The sequence below is a fragment of the Uranotaenia lowii genome, chromosome 2, assembly GCF_029784155.1.
Source record: "Uranotaenia lowii strain MFRU-FL chromosome 2, ASM2978415v1, whole genome shotgun sequence".
NCBI classification, from domain to species: domain Eukaryota; kingdom Metazoa; phylum Arthropoda; class Insecta; order Diptera; family Culicidae; genus Uranotaenia; species Uranotaenia lowii.
This window is the reverse complement of record NC_073692.1, coordinates 11,109,043-11,131,012: the sequence shown is the minus strand read 5'-3', so window position 1 is coordinate 11,131,012 and position 21,970 is coordinate 11,109,043. Positions and strand designations below refer to the sequence as shown.

Genomic DNA, 21,970 nt, shown 5'->3' with positions numbered 1-21,970 from the left:
ATTCAAGTAAAACATTTAAATTTTACGGGTTAAATCTGTCTACAAAATTTTAATAAGGTAACATATGGAATTCCGTTAAGTTTTTTTTACGTGACGATTAAATACAAATTTTTTTATTACATTTTTTTGGATAAGAAATTCGATTTTGAATAACTATGCTGTGCTTTGTTCCACAAGCTGGTTTCACAAATTTCCCGTATGTTTGGATAACGTGCCGCTATAAGCCTTCCCCCATTCTGATACATAGAACTGCAGCTATATTTTGAAAAACGGATGAGTTTTAGAAGTTTCGGTATCAATTCTGAGTTAAAATTGTACTGTTGAAAAACTTTATTCAGTCTTGAAAAAAAAAAATTATTTTCGAGGGATTTTTAGCATTAATGGCTTATTCCTCCCGAAAAAAACGATTAATAATTTTACATTTTCAGTGTAAAAACTTCGCTTTCTTTTCCTGGACGCTGATGGGGAGGGGAGCGTTTAACCGGGTTGTCAGAATTTTTCCCGGACGTATCCAGACTGTGCATATCCGGGAAATTTCATATAAAAACCTGACTAATCCAGGCTTTGGATTTCAAAATTTTCAACCCACATCTACGGAGTTATTCGATAAAAATCTAAAAAAAAAACCTTTTTTTCCCCATCAAAACACAAGTTTTTAAATCGTTTTCTAGGCTTTGGAAAACCATGTATCGAGTCATTTTAATTATTGCGATATTTCTTAAGCAAATATTAACGAATGGTTTTTTGGAAGGCTTAAATACAATTTGAATCTGCTGATGATATGTTTCGATGGAAAAAAAAATAATTCAGATGTTTTCTTTCTTGATTTTTGTTGAATCTAGGGTTTAAACGTTTGAAATCAAATGCCCGGGCTTCACAGGTTTTAAGATAAAATAGCCCGGATTTTCTCGGCCCTGTAACGTGCCGAAAAAACTCTGGCAACCTTATACTATCAGTAATAACATGTGAGTTTGATGGGAGTTAAGGCAACTTTTGAATTCGCTAGCTCAATCAAAATTTAGGGGCTAAATTAAACCACTCACAAAATACCCGCAAATGCTCGAATTTCTAAAAAAAAAAGCTAAGAACACTCCCTAGTAGATATGGTTTCAAATTTTCAAAAAATTTCATTCCTGGGATCATTTATTAATAAAAAAAATTACCTAACCATTTATCTACTAAACATTTGAGCTAGGTAATGAAATGTGAGGGCCATTTTTTTTTTAATTGTCACTAAATTCTTTAATATGCCAAAATTTACATAAGCAATGGTAATGAACTTGTATTTGTTTAAAATTTTGAGCTTCTAAACTCTATATTCTCTCTGAATTTTTTTTTGGAATGGAAAATTTGAAGAAGTCAAATAACGGAGTGTCTCTGGTTATAACACTGGACTACTTGAAATATATTTTATTTACGTTTATTGCCTTCACCATGAATTCTGTTTTTTATTCGAAATCTATTTGTAAGGAATCATGTGATTTGCATTTTTCATCAATTATCGGACATCTCTACCATGTTTAATGGATTTACAGATCTTGGTTCTTCTAAGATCACTAAGGTCACTAAGGTCACTTGGGTATCCCGAGATGGCCGAACAGAAAATCAAATTGACCACATCTGCATCAGCCGAAAATGGAGAAGGAGCCTTCTTGATGTCCGCAACAAGCGAAGCGCAGACATTGCATCTGACCATCACCTCGTCCTTGGCGAGATACGACTGAGAGTTGCGCGTGTCCAACGGCGCGAGGAGAAAGTCGGGTGTCGATACGACGTCCGCCGGTTGGAGAATCCAGAGGTGAAAAGGGCATACGTTGAACAGCTAGAATCCCGAGCCTCGGAGCTGCCGACAGACGGAACAGTCGAAGAACAGTGGTGTGGAATCAAGAATGCCTTTATCACGACGAGCCATGGTACTCTCGGTAAAGTTTGTGGAAGAAGGAGTGAATGGATGTCGGATGAAACTTGGAGGATGGTCGATGATCGGAGAAAGGCGAAAGTCGGAATTGAGCAGGCATGTACCGGGTCAGCCAAAGCAGCCGCCCGCTTACGATATGCGGAGCTGGAAAAGGCAGTTAAACGAGCTTGTAGACGAGACAAGAGAGCCTGGACAAACTCCCTAGCCGAAGAGGGGGAAAGAGCTGCCGCCAATTGAGATATCCGATTACTTTATGACATTTCTCGCCGCCTCAGTGGTGCAAGGACTAATGCAAGAATGCCGCTGAAAGACCGAGCAGGTCAGTTATTGACCGATCGAACAGATCAGCTCAAACGATGGACTGAACACTTCGAACAACTCTTCCGAGTCACGAATAGCGATGGCCAACAGAATCTGCAGCTCGAAGCGCCAACAGTAAGTTGCATAAATGGCGTCAACTCGGAAGCGCCCTCGCTGGCTGAAATAGAAGCGGCAATCGAAAACATGAAATCCAACAAAGCACCTGGGATCGATTGCATCCCTGCTGAAATGCTGAAAGCCGACCCTGCCCTATCAGCACAAATGTTGCACCGTCTTTTAGCTGACATCTGGGATACTGCAACATTCCCGGCCGACTGGATGCAGGGTATCCTCGTAAAGGTCCCGAAGAAAGGAGACCTGACAGAGTGCGGTAACTGGCGAGGCATAACGTTGATCTGTACAACCCTCAAAGTACTCTGCAAAGTGATCCTGAACAGGATCCAGGAGAAAATCGACGCTACACTCCGACGGCAACAAGCTGGATTCCGACCCGGACGATCATGTGTGGACCACATCACAACGCTACGAATCATACTGGAACAAATCAACGAATTCCAGGACTCTCTTCTGCTGGTGTTCGTTGATTTCGAAAAACCATTCGACCGACTTAATCATGAAAATCATCTGGGCGGCTCTAAGGCGACGAGGGGTCCCAGAGAAACTAGTCCATCTCATCGAAGCACAATACGAGGCATTTTCGTGCAAGGTCTTGCACGATGGTGTCTTGTCCGAACCAATCCCGGTAACTGCTGGAGTGAGACAAGGATGTATCTTATCACCGCTACTTTTCCTCATCGTAATGGATGAGATTCTGACTGGATCGATCGACTGTGCACCGAACCGAGGATTGCCGTGGAATCCTTTAACAATGGAGCAACTGAACGACCTTGACCTGGCTGATGATATTGTATTGCTCGCCCAAACACAACCGGACATGCAGAGCAAACTCGACGACCTCACCAAAAGTTCCAAGGCAGCAGGTCTCAGAGTCAATGTCGGAAAGACCAAGTCGATGGAGATCAACACAGGAAATCCCTCCAGTTTCATGGTAGCTGGGCAACAAGTTGAGAAAGTGGAGTGCTTCCAGTATCTTGGTAGCCAGATTACGCCTGATGGTGGTACCAGAAAAGACATCGAAACACGGATCAGAAAGGCCCGATTTGCGTTTGCGAGTCTCCGAAACATCTGGCGGTCACGCCAGATCTCTCTACGAACAAAAATCCGAATCTTCAACTCAAACGTCAAATCCGTATTGCTGTACGGGTGCGAAACTTGGTGCACATATGCGGTGACGACACGAAAACTGCAAGTATTTGTAAACCGCTGCCTGCGGAACATCATCCGCGCTTGGTGGCCTGGCAACTGGATCTCGAATGAGGAACTACATCGCCGGTGTCATCAAAGGGCGCTAGAAATCGAGATTCGGGAACGTAAGTGGAGATGGATTGGGCACACGCTGCGAAAAGATGAAAACGAGATTTGCAGAGAGGCGCTTGACTGGAATCCAGAAGGTCATCGAAGAATAGGCAGACCCAGAAACTCGTGGCGGCGAAGCCTAGCCGCTGAAATCCGAACTGTTGACGAGAATCTTGACTGGGACCAGGTGAAGTCGCTGGCTCCGGATCGTCAACAGTGGAGGTCTTTTACCACGGCCCTATGCACCGGAGGATCGGCGCGGGATCATTAAGTAAGTAAGTAAGTTAAGTTCTTCTAAGAATTGAAAAAAGATCTTTGGCCTTCAAGTGCTAAATATGATTCAATCATCATATTTAACATCTTGTTGATGTCTCATTACATCAATTTTTAATGAGAATTCCGGCAACGGAAGGTTCCTCATTGAGATTTTTTTTTGTATTTCAAAATGTTCTGGAGAGTTAAATTCGAACATAATTTATCATTTTCCGAGTTGCAAAGAATTTAAAAACTGATTTTGACTAAATATCTTTTTAAAAAAAAAAATGGTAAAAATTCATTAAAAAATGTGTGCACTTTTTAGTAAAACTGTAAAATACTAAAAAAATAATTAAAAATTAAATTAAAAAAAAGGTTTAACTTAATAATTGATTTTTCTGAAGACTAACTGTGACTTCTGCTGGGCGAATAAATTATTAAAGTAAGTATGCTTCGTCGTTTTGTAAAATACTGTAATTTTCAAAACATTTTAAACCAATCTCGGATGGTTTTTAACACTAAACGTACCGGAGGCGGTCAAATGACGGTTTTTGAACTTTAAACGATGATTACGCCTTATATAATTGTTTTTTCGCAAATTTAACGACAGGACTATTTTTGTTTTTGAAATGCAAGTATTTTTGCGTTTTTAAATTTTTTTTTAAGTGTTACGGTTTTTGAATAACGCATGTGGTATACCTATTCATACCGCGAGCGGTCAAATGACGGAAAACACCGTTTTCGCTAAAACTCCCTTGTTTCTTAACCGATTTCTATCATTTATATCAATTTATAGTTTTGGAAAGCTTATAATTCGACTCAAATATGTTTCTCAGACAACTTTCAGCTACAATCAATAACTTTAAAGTTATTTACAGTACAAGAAAAATTTTATGAAAAAACATGCTTCAGGAAAAACGTTGTAAATCAGTTATTAAGTGCTCAAAAAATTTTTCACTTAGTGCCTGAGAAAGCTGAAGTTAGAATCATTGCACATATGGAAAATTTTTTTTAAAAATTTTGTAAGAAGATGGCCACAAAAAATGTAAAAAAGTTCTGTAAAACCCGTCGTTTTCAATCAATCAACCGCCAAAGCTGTTCCTGTTACAGTAGAAAATTTTGAAAAAGTGAATTGAAAAGTAGACGTAATTTGTCACATTTGGCATCTTTAGATTTTTGAAATACGAAATACATAATTTATGACGACTTTTCAAAGGTAGCTGTTTTTCGTACTTTTTATCAATTTGGATTTTCTAAGACAATTCCTACACCTAAGCTCAGCTTTGCACTCGATTTTGAGTACGTCAACGTAAGGTTTAGGCAATAAAACTATATGCAAAAGAAAGCTTATTTCATACCGGTTCTGGTGGTGTAACTGCATTGGCGGTGCAATGCTTGGCAAAAATATGATAAATAAAACAGTGAACTAGTTTCTGAATTTTGAGAAGACAGCACAAATTCTTGCTTGCCCTAATTTGAAAAACAAAAAAGTTAGCATTTTTATCTCGCTATTGGTGGACCCTCTTGGCAAAAATTTTGATACTAGAATATGCTTCATGTAAAACTGAACAATGTTGCTGAAGACATCAAATGTCTATCTCTTCATCCCTGGGCGCTATTAATTTCGTACAGCTAGATTGATGTTCTGCACCACTGTGCACTGAAACCTTAATGATGCCTCGTTTACCAACGTTTTAAAACGAGCCCGAGCAGACTTGATGCCTGAATCGATAGCAAACAGTAACTAAATGAGCAATCAATGCCAAAAAGATACACTTTAACCATCGGGAAAAAGATAACACCAAATACTGCTATCATTTTGGCATTGACAGCCGATTTTGGTTACAGTATGCTATCGATTATGGTGTCAAAGTCTGCGCGGGTAACCATCATTACATGTTTTTATCATAATTCAGAATCAAAAAAATGTGGAATTACCTATGTGTAGATTTCTACATGAAGAAAAACAAATTGATTTTTCACTTTTTTTTAATTTATTTGTTGCAAATTTGTAATTATTTCATTCGATTCAGTGAAATTAAAATTGAAAATTTGTATGATAACTTGAAATTAAACAGCAAATCAATTGAAATTAGGTTTAAGAAGTTTCATACTTCAGGAACTCATTTTGATAATCTTATTTCCAACTAAATGTATATTTAGAGTGATGATTTTTTATATTGAGAATTTAAAAAATCAAAACCAGAATTTTGAACGAGAATTGTATTTCAAAATTGAAAATAATAATACAAAATTTTCAAATCACAATTCAGAGAAATACTCGAAAGAAGAATTTAATCACTGTCAATCTATATGAAATTCATTGCAATAATTAGCTAACACTCATCTAAAAAAAATGCTATTTCAAACGTTTTGTAGCAAAATGAGAATCATTTAAATTTTGTTTTGAGTCTAGCTGTGATATCAGATGCTCAGCAAAAAAATATAGATAAATTGAATAATTTTATTCTACATTTTTACCTCTCAACAACGTGTGACAAACTACATTTTGAAAGAGAAATTCTTTTAAGAGCGTTTAAAGTGTCAATTCTTAAAAACAAATTTTCATTATTCTTCTCTTATTTCATATGTTTCAAAAACAATCTGATTTTTTTTTTAAATAAAATTCAAGGTAAGGAGTAGGAGCAGTGTGAAGCTTATATTGTAGACTCATTTGAAACTGATCCCCTCGCCCTCCCTCATTTCGTGGTTTCCAAATTATTGTTTTCTCCTAGATATTAACGTTCTTTTATATTGACTGATTTTGGAAGACATGGAAAGTTAACCCCCCATGCAGCGTCATGAATGTTTACTAATTTTTTCTAAATCACATCGAAAATTTTTGATTTAAATCATAATTGAAGTTGATTTGATATGAGAATCTTCTCTAAAATAGGAGAGTCTTGTAACAGTTAAACAAACAATCTTCGTCCATTTTAAATCGTTGGTGCCAAATTTACTTTTAAGCTTTTCTTCGAAAATTCATATTCAATCATTTTAAATTAAAGATTTTGTAACCTGTTTTTTTTCTTTGATAAAGAAAACTTATTTTCGAAATATTTGAACCGATATCATATGACATGTTCCTTCTGATTTTGGCAACACGCTAGGAAACTTGGAATCGCCAAAATCGAACCGTGTTGAAAATTAACAGTTAATTTATTGAAACTTTTTACAAAATCAATCATTTTTATTTTATGACAGTATTAAGTGATTTATTGTTTTTTTTTTTTGCAAAGTTAAGGCATTAAACCTTGCTTGTTTTTTTCGAATGATATGTTAAATTTTTCATTTATTTTATTTAATGTTTAAGTTTTATATTCCTTTTATTAATTTTATTTTGTTTGTTTAATTCTGAATATTATTATTTGAGAAAATCTTTCTCATTAAAATATGTGTCAAAATCAGCTTTGTTAAGAACATGATAAACCTGGAATTTTCATTTAAAAAAGTGTGAATTCAAATGTGTCAATTCTACTTACACGAACACTGTCATTAATTATGTGAATCATCTACTTTTTCATACAAGCCTGCAATCAGAGAAAAAGGGTTGAAATAGTAAAGTATGGAAAAAAGACACTAAAACGCTTTAGTAATCTTTAAAAATGTTCTAGGCAAACTGGCCCAAGTAAGTTACCTCTAGTTAATCGGAAGTGAAAAGTTTTAGCTTTCCATTGGGGCAAAAGCTATCGATGCATTTTTTTGTTTCGGATAATACAGTTGTTCTAGTCTCGCGAAGAATTCCGGTAATACCTACTTTAGCAAATACTTCGATGACGCGTTGCAGAGTATCAAAGATAACAACAGGATGCCAATGAAATTTTTGAAGACCACACACCAATTAATCGATGTGAAACATAATCGGAATATTTCAAATCACCCGCCCAGATTAGTATGTTAAGTAACAGCCATAACTTTAAACCACACACACACATACACACAAACGTCACAACTTTCCGTACAGGCACTTTGCTATTTCCGGTGCGCCGACCAAACAAAAATAGCGCACCCGTCGCATTGATTTAAGTTTTTTTTTTTGTGGCTTCATTTAAGCCGAGACGCGTTCTTCTTTGAGATTCAAAAACCACAAAGCCGCCAACAGGAGGCAAAATTGCACGCGACCTAAGGAACGAACGACCGGGATCGCGACATCCCGAAGTGTCAAGAAGATGATTTTTCAGCGGCTATTTTTAGGATCCAGCTATTTCGAGACATATTATGGGACCCTTCTTCTTCTACTTCTTTCTAGTTATGTGTGAAAATCTATTTGTTCCATCTAATCACAACCCATCAGGCTCAGCTCAAAACAGCGATCTTGCGTTTTTCTTCAGCTTTCCAGAGTGTCATATTTTCCACCCAAATGGTAGCAGGCCATGAAAAGCGCGCGCAAAAAATTATTAGAACACACTGAAGCAAACATAATTGACAAAATCAAAGAAAAGCGCATTTTAATAAACCATCATCAACTTGGTTGGCTGCGGTTGCTTGGATTTGAACATCTCCCCAGTGCTTATTCTTTCTTTCGTTGTGAAAACGTGGAGAAGAAAATTGTCAAAAAGCAGCGCGAGAGGGTGATGAGCTGATTAAAATCTAACTTCACGCTCCATCATTTATAATGAAGTGCGTCGCCTGGAAATTCCACGGCTTTTTTTCCTACGTCAAAATAACGAGCTGCCTTTTGATATTTCCGTCGCAGGAGTGTGAATATGTTGGGGCGATAAAATGTAATCTTCTAATGGGAGATTTTCCGTCAATAATTTGTGGGAAAATTCAGAAAAAAATACTTAAATATGTATGTTTGAGAATTGAACTTGAGACAAATTTATGATTTAAAAAGTTTTTTTTTTCCTTGAAAAGCTTAGATAACTTCTTAAAGTCACGGTTAACGAACATGAAAAATTGCTGGTTTTCCATCTTGGATTTTTCCCCATTTTCTCACTTCATTGTAGGGAGGCGAGCTCGCAGAGTATGTTCTTGTTAAGGTTAATTTTCCGGGGAATCTTCCCGGGAACACACTTTCATCTTTTCGCTCGTTCGTTCAACATCAGCAGAGAGGTGTACCGAAAGATGAGCTGGAACTGGAGTTTTCAAGCGTGTCTATTTGAATTATGGTGGAGCATCTGCAGAGGGTGAACACCTCAAGGAAGCTGGATCAGGGGAGAGAGTCACTGCTATTTTTCCATTAACATCGAGAAGAGTGCAAAGTGTTTGCTTAATAAGCGCTAAGTGGAAAGAAGTTCGGTTCATTGAGATGAGAAGTGCTAAAGCGAACGAGTTTGTGTAGGAAGTTCGGAAAGCCAAAAATAACGCTTTAATGTTTTTCAATTGTTTCTAAGCATTAAACACAAATCCTCAGAAATTTTCCTAATCTGCTACGACTTAATCGTCTCGAGTAACAATTTTTGTTGAACTACATCTCACACAACTTTTTTGAGCTATCGTTTGTCTTTTTGTGTAATTTTAGTATAATTTATGTATCATCTTTATGTCATTTTTAATATCATTTTTGTATCATTTTTGTATCTATTTTGTATCATTTTTGTAACATTTCTGTATCATTTCTGAATTACCAATGTATTTTGTGTTTTTTCATTATTTTTTTTGTCACATTATTCTATCTTTTTAACTTTTTTTTTTGCATAGTTTTGGAGCCATTTTGTCATCTTGCTGTAATTTAAGTGTCACTATTATTTCATTAATCATTTGTTGTATGTTTTTTGAGTCATTTTTATGTTATTGACATTACATTTGTGAAAATTTAGTGACATTTTTGTGACATTTTATTGACAGCTTTGTGACATTTTTGTGGCATTTTTAAGATATTTTTGTGCCATTTGTGTAAAATTTTGGTAAAATTTTTTTTGTGAAATTTTTTTGAAATTTTTGTGAACTTTGTTTCTCATTCTTGTGACATTTTTATGAAATTTTTGTGACATTTTTGAGACATTTTGTGAAAAATTTGTGACAATTCTGTGACATTTCTGTGCCATTTTGCGACATATTTGTGACATTCTTGTGAAATTCATGTATCATTTTTGTGACATTTTTGCGACACTTTTGTGACTTTTTTTTGACACTTTTGTGACATTTTTCTGACATATTTGTGACATTTTTGTGAAATATTTGTGACATATCGCTGACATATTGGTGACATCCCTGTGAAATTCTTGTGACATTTTTTTGACATTTTTTAGATATTTTTTTGGCATTTGTGTGACATTTTTGGTGATATTTTTGTGACTTTTTGTGACATTCTTGTGACATTTTTGTGACATTTTTGTAACATTTTAGTGACATTTTTGTGACATTTTTGTGACATTTTTGTGACATTTTTGTGAACTTTGTTTGTTATTCTTGTGACATTTTTGAGACAGTTTGTGATATATTTGTGACATTTTTGTGCCAATTTTGCGACATTTTCGTGACATTTTTGTGACAATTTTGGGACATTTTGTGACATTTTTGTGACAATTTTGTGACATTTTTGTGACATTTATGTGACATTTTTGTGCCATTTTTGTGACATAGTTTTTGAATTTTCTGTGACTTCTTCGTGACATTTTGGTAACAATTTTTTGACATTTTTGTGTCATTTTTGTGCATACTTTTTTCACTTTTGTGACAATTTAGAGACATTTTGGTGACTTTTTTTATGACATTTTTGTGAAAGTTTTGTTTCATTTTTGCCATTTTCGTGTCATTTTTGTCATTTTTGTCATTTTTGTCATTTTTGTCATTTTTGTCATTTTTGTCATTTTTGTCATTTTTGTTATTTTTGTCATTTTTGTCATTTTTGTCATTTTTGTCATTTTTGTCATTTTTGTCATTTTTGTCATTTTTGTCATTTTTGTCATTTTTGTCATTTTTGTCATTTTTGTCATTTTTGTCATTTTTTCAGTTTTGTCATTTTTGTCATTTTTGTCATTTTTGTCATTTTTGTCATTTTTGTCATTTTTGTCATTTTTGTCATTTTTGTCATTTTTGTCATTTTTGTCATTTTTGTCATTTTTGTCATTTTTGTCATTTTTGTCATTTTTTCAGTTTTGTCATTTTTGTCATTTTTGTCATTTTTGTCATTTTTGTCATTTTTGTCATTTTTGTCATTTTTGTCATTTTTGTCATTTTTGTCATTTTTGTCATTTTTGTCATTTTTGTCATTTTTGTCATTTTTGTCATTTTTGTCATTTTTGTCATTTTTGTCATTTTTGTCATTTTTGTCATTTTTGTCATTTTTGTCATTTTTGTCATTTTTGTCATTTTTGTCATTTTTGTCATTTTTGTCATTTTTGTCATTTTTGTCATTTTTGTCATTTTTGTCATTTTTGTCATTTTTGTCATTTTTGTCATTTTTGTCATTTTTGTCATTTTTGTCATTTTTGTCATTTTTGTCATTTTTGTCATTTTTGTCATTTTTGTCATTTTTGTCATTTTTGTCATTTTTGTCATTTTTGTCATTTTTGTCATTTTTGTCATTTTTGTCATTTTTGTCATTTTTGTCATTTTTGTCATTTTTGTCATTTTTGTCATTTTTGTCATTTTTGTCATTTTTGTCATTTTTGTCATTTTTGTCATTTTTGTCATTTTTGTCATTTTTGTCATTTTTGTCATTTTTGTCATTTTTGTCATTTTTGTCATTTTTGTCATTTTTGTCATTTTTGTCATTTTTGTCATTTTTGTCATTTTTGTCATTTTTGTCATTTTTGTCATTTTTGTCATTTTTGTCATTTTTGTCATTTTTGTCATTTTTGTCATTTTTGTCATTTTTGTCATTTTTGTCATTTTTGTCATTTTTGTCATTTTTGTCATTTTTGTCATTTTTGTCATTTTTGTCATTTTTGTCATTTTTGTCATTTTTGTCATTTTTGTCATTTTTGTCATTTTTGTCATTTTTGTCATTTTTGTCATTTTTGTCATTTTTGTCATTTTTGTCATTTTTGTCATTTTTGTCATTTTTGTCATTTTTGTCATTTTTGTCATTTTTGTCATTTTTGTCATTTTTGTCATTTTTGTCATTTTTGTCATTTTTGTCATTTTTGTCATTTTTGTCATTTTTGTCATTTTTGTCATTTTTGTCATTTTTGTCATTTTTGTCATTTTTGTCATTTTTGTCATTTTTGTCATTTTTGTCATTTTTGTCATTTTTGTCATTTTTGTCATTTTTGTCATTTTTGTCATTTTTGTCATTTTTGTCATTTTTGTCATTTTTGTCATTTTTGTCATTTTTGTCATTTTTGTCATTTTTGTCATTTTTGTCATTTTTTGTCATTTTTGTCATTTTTGTCATTTTTGTCATTTTTGTCATTTTTGTCATTTTTGTCATTTTTGTCATTTTTGTCATTTTTGTCATTTTTGTCATTTTTGTCATTTTTGTCATTTTTGTCATTTTTGTCATTTTTGTCATTTTTGTCATTTTTGTCATTTTTGTCATTTTTGTCATTTTTGTCATTTTTGTCATTTTTGTCATTTTTGTCATTTTTGTCATTTTTGTCATTTTTGTCAATTTTGTTATTTTTGTCATTTTTGTCATTTTTGTCATTTTTGTCATTTTTGTCATTTTTGTCATTTTTGTCATTTTTGTCATTTTTGTCATTTTTGTCATTTTTGTCGTTTTTGTCATTTTTGTCATTTTTGTCATTTTTGTCATTTTTGTCATTTTTGTCATTTTTGTCATTTTTGTCATTTTTGTCATTTTTGTCATTTTTGTCATTTTTGTCATTTTTGTCATTTTTGTCATTTTTGTCATTTTTGTCATTTTTGTCATTTTTGTCATTTTTGTCATTTTTGTCATTTTTGTTATTTTTGTCATTTTTGTCATTTTTGTCATTTTTGTCATTTTTGTCATTTTTGTCATTTTTGTCATTTTTGTCATTTTTGTCATTTTTGTCATTTTTGTCATTTTTGTCATTTTTGTCATTTTTGTCATTTTTGTCATTTTTGTCATTTTTGTCATTTTTGTCATTTTTGTCATTTTTGTCATTTTTGTCATTTTTGTCATTTTTGACAGCAATCTTTATTGAACTTTAATACATCCGACTGGCTGAACTTGAACCTTATTGAGTTCAGCTGGAAAATTTTTTGACGGTCGCCATTGAAGGAAAGCAAATCTAATATTTCCAAACAAATTTCCTCTCTTCCAGATCTACACCGACTGGGCCAACTATTACCTCGAGCGGGCTAAATCGAAGCGCAAGGTTTCGGACCTGTCAGCGGATTGCCGGGATGGGCTTCTGCTGGCCGAGGTCATCGAAGCGGTGACCACATTCAAAGTACCTGATCTGGCCAAGAAACCGAAAACGCCTCAACACATGGTAAGTTTCTCCATCTACATATTCCACCATAAATCACAAACGCGCATCGTTTTTAATTGTAATCAGATGGACATAAATCAAGGTTCCGATACCCTATTAATGCGATCCAACCGGATTCAATGGCAGCGGTTTGAGAAATTTCACCGCCAACTAGATCAATTTGAGCACATGAATCACCCCCCTGTTTTTTGCTTCACATTTGTGTAGTGAAGGGCCAGCAGCCTACTTATACTTTCGGATGGATCGAATGAATGTTTTCCTCCTCATCCAAGGCATGCTTCGACTTGGCAAAATCATCAAATCCTCCCACATGCTGGGAGTGCATGGGAAGTTCGCATTAGTTTGAAGTGTTTTTTCCCCCAGAATGAGGTAACATTCTAGAGCTTGATTCATCCATCCAAAAATTGCTTCTCAATGTGACGTTTAGAAGGAAAACCAAATTTAATTTTGAAATGTTTTTTTTTAATTTTGAAAAATTTCAATTTAATCATTCATTTCGGAAGATGTTTCTGAAATTTTCAATATTCGTTTTGAAAAAAATTACCAACGTTTGAAAATAATTTTAATTGAATATACAATTCTTTACAGGACTCAATAAGTTTCTATAGAAGTTATTTTTGAAAAAAAAAAGATCATTTGTAGCTTCTAGGAAAACTCTTTAACCACGTGGTTAAGATGATTTATGAATGCCCTCCCATATTGACCGGCGACTCTTTCATGCACACTCATATCCCCTGATTTGGTAATTTTTTATGTTCCCCAATCCTTACTACTCGTTTCGAAAGTGCCATGGAACCCTTCCTCAGGTCCTCAGCATATTTTTCGTCTCTATGGACTTGATAAAGTGCACTTCTTCTCCCATCTCCCATAACCCCACCAAATGCTTGTTACAACTTCTAGAGAGCAACAACAAAAACTCCAGCTGTGCAACATGAGAGATGACCGTCGATATTTTTTTTCCTTCCTATCCTCCGAAAAGCAATGGTCCAGTTTATTTGTAACATTTATTTTCGGTGCCTAGCTGGATTAACTTTGTCGTCAAAACGTTTCTGAGCGCCAAACAGACGGTTATTGGGGATGGAAGGAGCGGAGAAAATGTTTCATTCATCCATTCGAAACAGGAGAGAGGATAGGATGAAACTTTTGATTGTTTCATTGATATTCCGATCGTAATCTCCATAAAAGTCACACGCAAGTCTGAAAACCGCAGTGCATGTACCTTGAATTTGGCGAGACCAAGTTTTATTATTGCCTTCTATGCGACAGCTCGCACACTTCAAACAGCCGGCGAATATCGATTATTATTTATAACGTCTAGTCGATCAACACCCTCGCAACACAAGAAGAGGAAAGGGGGAAGAGTCCCGGCCGATCTGACGGGGGCATCCAAAGTCGAGCCGTCCCGAACTGCCCTGGAAGATTGATTACTACCCTCCGCATAGTAACAACAATCACATGGCCAAAGTTCCAGAGGTGGCACTAGGTGGCAAAACTCTGCTGGTTGAGGTTAATTTAATATTAGAAGGAATATTTTTCAAGGTGATGGAAAGTATAAGAGAAACATGAGATATCAAAGAAAGGAAAAACGTAAGCCGTAAATATCATGAATTTTTCGAAAAAGTTACACCACCAGGTACAACGGCTCGCCAACCTAATTTGCTTAATTACGATTACTCTCTTAGGTTTTTTTTACTTTTACTTTTTGCCTCTCGAGGCTTGTTTATCAACTTATTTTTTTCATTTCGATCAACAATGTCACTCGAGGCATAATACATTTTTTTCAAAAGATGTTTCCTTTTTTTTTTTTTTTAATTTTAATAAATAAACCACTCGAGATTTAAAGAGAAATTGCTCTTTAATTCATTAGTTACATTTAACATATCGTTTTTACCAGCCACCATATTTTTTTCAGCCACTCTAGGCTTGATAAGCGAATAGCTCTCCTCAAAATTGTGTTGTTTTATTTTCATAAAAAGGCCACTCGAGACAAAACACCGAAAAAAAAATGTAAAAATTGGGATGAAAATTCAATAAAGAAACTCTGTACTGTCGATTGGTCTAATCTATGTTCTACTGATTTTATTAAAGATTTTAGTTTCAAAAACAGGAAGGGAAAGGGGTTGGATTTGTAAACCAACGGAAATTTCTATGATAATGATTGAAAAGTGAAAAGTAATAATAACACCATGTTTTAAGTTTTAAGTTGAACAAGTTTTAAGTTGAAAACATACGATTCAGATTGTGTTCGTGTGTTTCTCTGGAGGGCGTGTCTTAGATTAATTCGGTGCACTCACCCAAGGCACGCGTATGGTGTGTTCCTCTCTGCCGATTAGATGATGCAAAATCGTTAGAGAGATCGATACGACGATCGATACGAACTGAGTTTCAATCAACAAGTGAGAAAATTTTGATAATCTATTGTAGAATTCTGAATCTGGGATTTATTTTCAAGTTTTTGGCATCAGTTTTAAGACAAGTTTGTAACTCTTGAATAACCTTTCTCAATCATCAAAATTTGATTGAGAATTTAAAATTTAGGTGTAGAGTAAAACATCTCGCTTGCTTTTCCTGGACCCTCCTGAGAGAAGGTTTAAGCCCCCAAAACGCCCCCATTCCTACGGACATGCCTGATTAGCATTCCAGTTTTACCCGGGGGTTGCCCAGATTTTCAAAAAAAAAAAAATGGGAGATGCCGGGTCCGGTCCGGTTGCCCGGATATCGAGGAGAAAGGCCCGGTTTTTTCAGGGTTATTCCCAATTTTTACGAAATTCCTAATTTGAAACTTGTTTTAGCGAAATCAATTCGAATGCATTTTTTTTAAATTGAAAATTAAATTTTGACGCCTTCGTAAACATATTTTTTTTTGTGTGTTTATTTTTCAGCTTATCTCTTGGAAAATTTTTGGAAATACGTAGATTTTGGCTGGATTTGCCCGGATATCAACCGATTTTGAATTTTAAATTTAGAAACCCAATAACCGGATTTGCCCGGCCTGGATACGTACGGAAAAATTCTGGAAAGCCTTCTCAATAGATAACGGGTTAAAAAAAGTGAATAAATACATGAAATTGCAAAATTCCAACACTAAGAATTGAGAATCATAAATTTAAGTTCGACAGCTTTTAAAACTCGAATCTGCATTGAGAATGAACGAATATTTCAATTCTGAAAATCTATTTGAAAATTTAATCACAGGCTAAATATATGTTGCTAATAACCAAATTGACATTTTTCCCCAGAGCAGTTGTTTTTATGATTAAAATGTATGAATGTATTAAAAAAAATGCGTGCAACCAATATTTACTAAAAGCACACAAATTTTGAACGAAGTTCCAGTAACGGACATTTTTTTAAATTTTCGATAAGAGTCAATCACCGTAGATATTTTTTTTAATTGATTTTTGTTTTGAAACTTTATAAATATCCTCCAACTGTACATTTTAACTGGAAAAATGTACTGTTTCAAAATTATTTTTCACAGATTTTCTATGAAGGTTACAAAATTTCGATATTACAGATTTATACTAGTCTAACCACATTTTTTCCCATAAGCTAAGCTTTAGCAAGCATTGATGAGTAATATACAATGTATCGAACTACATTTTTCATCCATCACATCCATTCATCAATCACATGTGACATAAAGGGTGATACGGTCAAAATTTGGTCAAGGGAAAACGCGTGTAAGTCGGTGAAATCGTTTATTTAAAAAATCAAATTAAATTTCTTTTTCAAGTTTAATTAGTATAAAATTCAGGAAAAATATTCAGTTAGGCTTCCGCTTTTCCAAATCCGAATTGCCGGGCCTTACGCTTAACCCCTGCCATCAGATTTTGTACAGTCACCTTGTCCACCTTCTTCACCGCAGAAAGCCAGTTTGCCTTGAACTGCTGCCCGTCCTTAGCAGTTTTTTGGTCTTCTGAAGATTCTGCTTGACAATAGCCATGTATTTCTCAATTGGGCGGAGCTCTGCCGTGTTGGGAGGGTTCTTGTCCTTGGGAACCACCTGCACGTTGTTGGCGGCGTACCACTCCATGGCCTTTTTACCGTAATGGCAAGATGCCAAATCCGGCCAAAACAGTACGGAACAACCGTGTTTCTTCAGGAAAGGCAGCAGACGTTTATTCAAACACTCTTTCACGTAAATTTCGTGGTTGACAGTCCCGGAAGCTATGAAAACGCTGCTTTTCAAGCCACAGGTACAGATGGCTTGCCAAACCAGATATTTCTTCGCGAACTTTGACAGTTTCATGTGCTTGAAAATAACTGCTACCTTTCCCCTTCCTTTTGCAGTATAAAACTCCTGTCCCGGAAACTGCTTGTAGTCGGCTTTGACGTAGGTTTCGTCGTCCATTACCACGCAGTCAGACTTCGTCAGCATCGTCGTGTACAGCCTCCGGGATCGCGCTTTGGCCGTCGTATTTTGTTTATTATCGCGATTTGAAGTCACTGCCTTCTTGTAAGTCGATAGTCCGGTTCGTTTTTTTGGCTCGATGCACGGTTGTAGACGATACTCCCAGCTTATTTGCGGCATCTCGGGGAGAGAGGTTAGGGTTTCGCTTGAAACTACCGACTGTGGTAGGTAGTGCTCGGAATACTTGCAACAGAAAAAAAGTAATACGTTAAATTAACTTATTCTTGTTTATTGCAGGAAGTCGCGGCTAAACCGTTTACAGAGAAAATAAATAATAATTCTTTCACCTGTTCAATCGCTTCAATGAACTAAATACATTCAAGAATTAGTTACTGATTCATGGAATTTTGATAATATCCAATTGAGAAAGGTAGGGCTTTAATGACTAAAGGTTAAAGGTAGAACATCTTTTATGAATATAGCAAGCAAACTACAAATGATTTATTGCAGTGTACAAGCGAATGTTAACGTTAATGACAGTGATTTGAGTAGTAGTAGTAGGAGTATCTAGAATACTTATGTATGGGTCACATCACAAGAGAGAAGATAGGGTCGTATGAGTGGACTGAGCGAGTTAGGGTTTCGTTAGGGTGTTAAGGAGTTTCAAGTCAATGTGGTAAATGCAGAGGTGAAGATGAAATCAAACGTTTGCGAGAAAGAACGAAATCTTAGAAGGAAATCTGGCAGATGACGTAGGTTACCATGTAAAAAAATTATACGAATATGTATGAATGCTGTATAAAATGTCAACTTGTGTGTCCTCTTGATCTTCACCACCTGGTCATATAAACAGGTTGGCCCTTGTTCGAATTACTCGTGATTTTTTGGAACAAGTGTGTGTGAGAGCGATTTTAAAGATGGGTTCGTTGGAGATTTGGGTGATGAGTGTGAGCAGGTCATTCTGTATTCGAAATTGGAAGACAGTGGTTCAGCATTTTGGACAGTGGTTCGGAAATGGAAAGCCGAAAGAAAGGGCCCCGGCGAGGTTACCACATCGACAACTCTTTTTGTCGTCTCAGCGGCTTTCGGTTTTCGATTTCCCCCCGATCCAGACTTCCTGGCTGTCGACAAACGTTCCCCAAACACTTTAATTACATTTGTAACGGTTGATTTGGCAACTTTTAGCGATTTTGCCAGCTTTGCGTTCGAGTAGCTCGGATTTTCGCAATGCGCGAGCAAAATTTTGATACGCTGCTCTTCTTCCTTGGACGGCATTTTGACAACTGAAGAGTGAATTCCAAAATCTAAATAGGAGCAACATTCTACACACACAAACCTTCAAAATGAGGGGTGTTCAGGTTTTTTAAATGCAAAATTGAAAGAAATACATCAAGTTGATATTGACCAAATTTTGACCGTACCTTTAAAATGATATTTTTGAATTGTCCAGGTGCATAGAACTCTGAAGACACGTTCGCCTGAAGTCATGAATTTTTAAAATTCTACCAGTTGTCAGGAGCATAATTTCTGAAGATAAAAATTTTCGCCTACATAAATTTTAGTTGATTTTTATCTCATACTTCGAGATTTTGGAAAGGATTATCATAAATCTGGAGAGTGTCTTTAAAAAACAGGATAATTTATTTATTTATTTATTTATTTATTAATGATCCTAGGCTAAGCCTTTTATCTGAGTCTGAACTTAAAATACATCGATCACACTTTAATTTGTAGTAAAACACTTCTTAATACTAGCTTTAATTTGGTTTCTGGACATATTCAAGTTAATTTCTTCTACATATGCGTTGTAAAGCGCCATCATCCTGTACATTGGCTCGTTTCTTGCGTAAGTTTGGATCCTGTTTGATAGCTGGAACGGCCTTATGCTGCGCAAACTATTGCGTCCTTCGTTGGGAGATATCTGTGAGAACAAGTACGGCGAATAATACCTTCCACTTGTCAAATCCTTCAAAAACAACGCAAATAATTTAAACAAAACCCTTTTAATTTTCTTTGCCGAAGAGTTTATAAATATTTTTCTTTGTAGATATGTTCAAATCATTCAGATTAACATCATGCAAAGTATTCATTTAGGCTTTATATACATTTCAAACCTTCGTGACTCGATGTTTGTCAACGTTTTAAATTTGATCTTCAATCAAACCATGCCAGAAAAGAAGACAATCCAGAAGAAAATCCATGTATTTCATGGTACCTCATCAGAAACAGATTGAAAAGAAAAATCCAGGAGTTAGGAAAAAAACTCTCATGAGTTTAAAGTTATTTTCGTAAAACTAATGTTCATTGATCTTTCATATATTTTGATTTTTTTATTTAAAAACAAAAACAATAAATCTTTAATGTGGCTCTTTCGAACTCTGAAATTGTGAAAATGTGTGGTTTTTTTGGCTCTCCGGACTCAAAAGGTTGCCGGCCATTGCACTAGGTTAACTAGTTCTCGAAAAAATTGTAAGGTTGCCCCCCTTTCCCTTCCTATCTTCCCGATGGACGGAAAGGAGGGTTTCAAATCTATATTAAACATTCCTCGACTTCGAATACCGTCCCATGCTAAATTTGGTATAATTTGCATGAATAGTTTTTAAGCTTTGTCTTTCGTTTGAGAGACCCCCATAATAAGAACCTTCCCAGGTCTCAAAAGCACCCACCTGCCAAGTTTCAAGTAAATCGATAAAATTAATCCCAGGCCAAAATCTCATGCCAAATTTGGGCCAGATCGGATCACGGGAAGGGGTCGCTCTACGAGCCTAAAGTTTGTATGGGATTTTGAGACACTTACTGACCTAGAAGTTAAAATTATAATTAGGCATTTCAAAAAATTTAATTATGTTCCTAGTTTAGTCTATTGATAACGCCCTTACCACACGCCTGTTCGTTTCTCCGATGGGGTTTTTAACATATAAATTCTCCCGAACAATACTACTTTCAAACGATCAGAGCGCGAGGGTGTAGGAAGTAAAGCGTATGTATGTTGTGTCTGTCTGTCGTGTCATGAATGGGATCGTTAGTCGATGTTTTGAATTGTTTTGTGTTGTGTTGTTGTTGTTGTTGCTGTTATTGTGCCCGAGAATTAATGTCCTGAACTAAACGGTTGCATATTAATCAGCCTAATGATCCTCGCTCAATCTTCTCATCTTCGTTCTGTTTTGGCCGATTTATTCTTCATGGGCATGGAAAGTTATCGACTAGATCACTCAAAATTCAAGGTTCAATACATAAGTATGAAAAATTTCAGATTATTTCGGAATTAAAACTTCAAAAATTTATTTTTAAATATTTTTTATTAAGGTTAGACGCCAACTTACCTACCAAGAAGAATAAACAGAAGTCGAATTCTGCCAGTCTTCCACATTAGTGAAAATTGAGTGTCGAAATTCGATACTCCTGTTGATACAGAGACCAGACACAGGATGGAGCTCCCAGGACGTTAGTTTAGTAACAGGTTCTTTCAGCAGGAAATTCAATCCTAATGCATCATCACACTTCCATGTAAAATAACGAGGAGAACAAAAGAGAGAGAGAGAAAATCCATCTTTCGAGGGAGGTCTTCAAGAAGAACCTGTTATGCGGTTTTATTTTCCTTCGAATGAAAAAAGAAACAGTCAAGACGCTCTGGGAAATGTCAACAATTAAAACCCGGTTTTTTTTTTGCTTGCGGAAACAAAAGAAATTCGAGTCAAAGCGCTCGATCATATGTCACAACCGGGAGCAACAACGAAAAAAAATTAAACAAGAATGGAATGACAACGGACGTCATTCGATTGCCGGCGATCTCCAGGTTAGTTGCTTGCTTTTTTTTTAGCTCTAATGAAAGTCGCACACTTTTGCTGCCGGATGGAACCCGATATGCTGCTGCCAATAAGTGAGGTTAGAAGGAAACAAACTGGGTATGGGCATCGTAGTACAGAAGAAGCGGACGGCGAAAATGCGAAACCTGGCTCACTTAGCCGGTGGTCTCTATCAATTCGATCAGTCAGAGTGTGTTTTGAAACCCAAAACTGAAACGAGTGCGAGAGAGTCCCACCGGCTGTAGTTTGAGCACCTTGCGATTCAAAGGTTTATCACATAAAGATAAGGAGAGATTTTCTCCGTTGTGGTGAAATGGTTAAGTGTTTTTGAAATGAAAAATTTGACAAAAAACCTATACCCTTGAGAAGGGCGATACACTCATTAGTGATGCACAACCGAAATACCAATTACTGCTCCAAAAATAACCTCCCATATTCCACTTCAAACTTCTGCTTTCTTTCATGCTTTCAACCCGATTCGTTCTAACCTATTTCGATCTATTCATGTATCATTATATTTTTTCCACTCGATTTCGGGAAGTGGTTGGAGCTCAATGGCCGCCTTGCTTACCTCCGGATTTAGCGATGCACC

At 35.3% G+C, this 21,970-nt stretch overlaps 1 protein-coding gene across 1 annotated transcript in view; it reads left to right on the top strand.

Moving 5' to 3' along the window:
* Positions 1-21,970, top strand: part of LOC129741062 (protein Shroom-like) — a 147,930-nt gene that overhangs the window by 65,512 nt on the left and 60,448 nt on the right. The window contains exon 3 of the mRNA XM_055732762.1: positions 13,048-13,218. Within this exon, the coding sequence (XP_055588737.1) occupies positions 13,048-13,218 (171 nt within the window). The remainder of the gene's footprint in view (positions 1-13,047; positions 13,219-21,970) is intronic.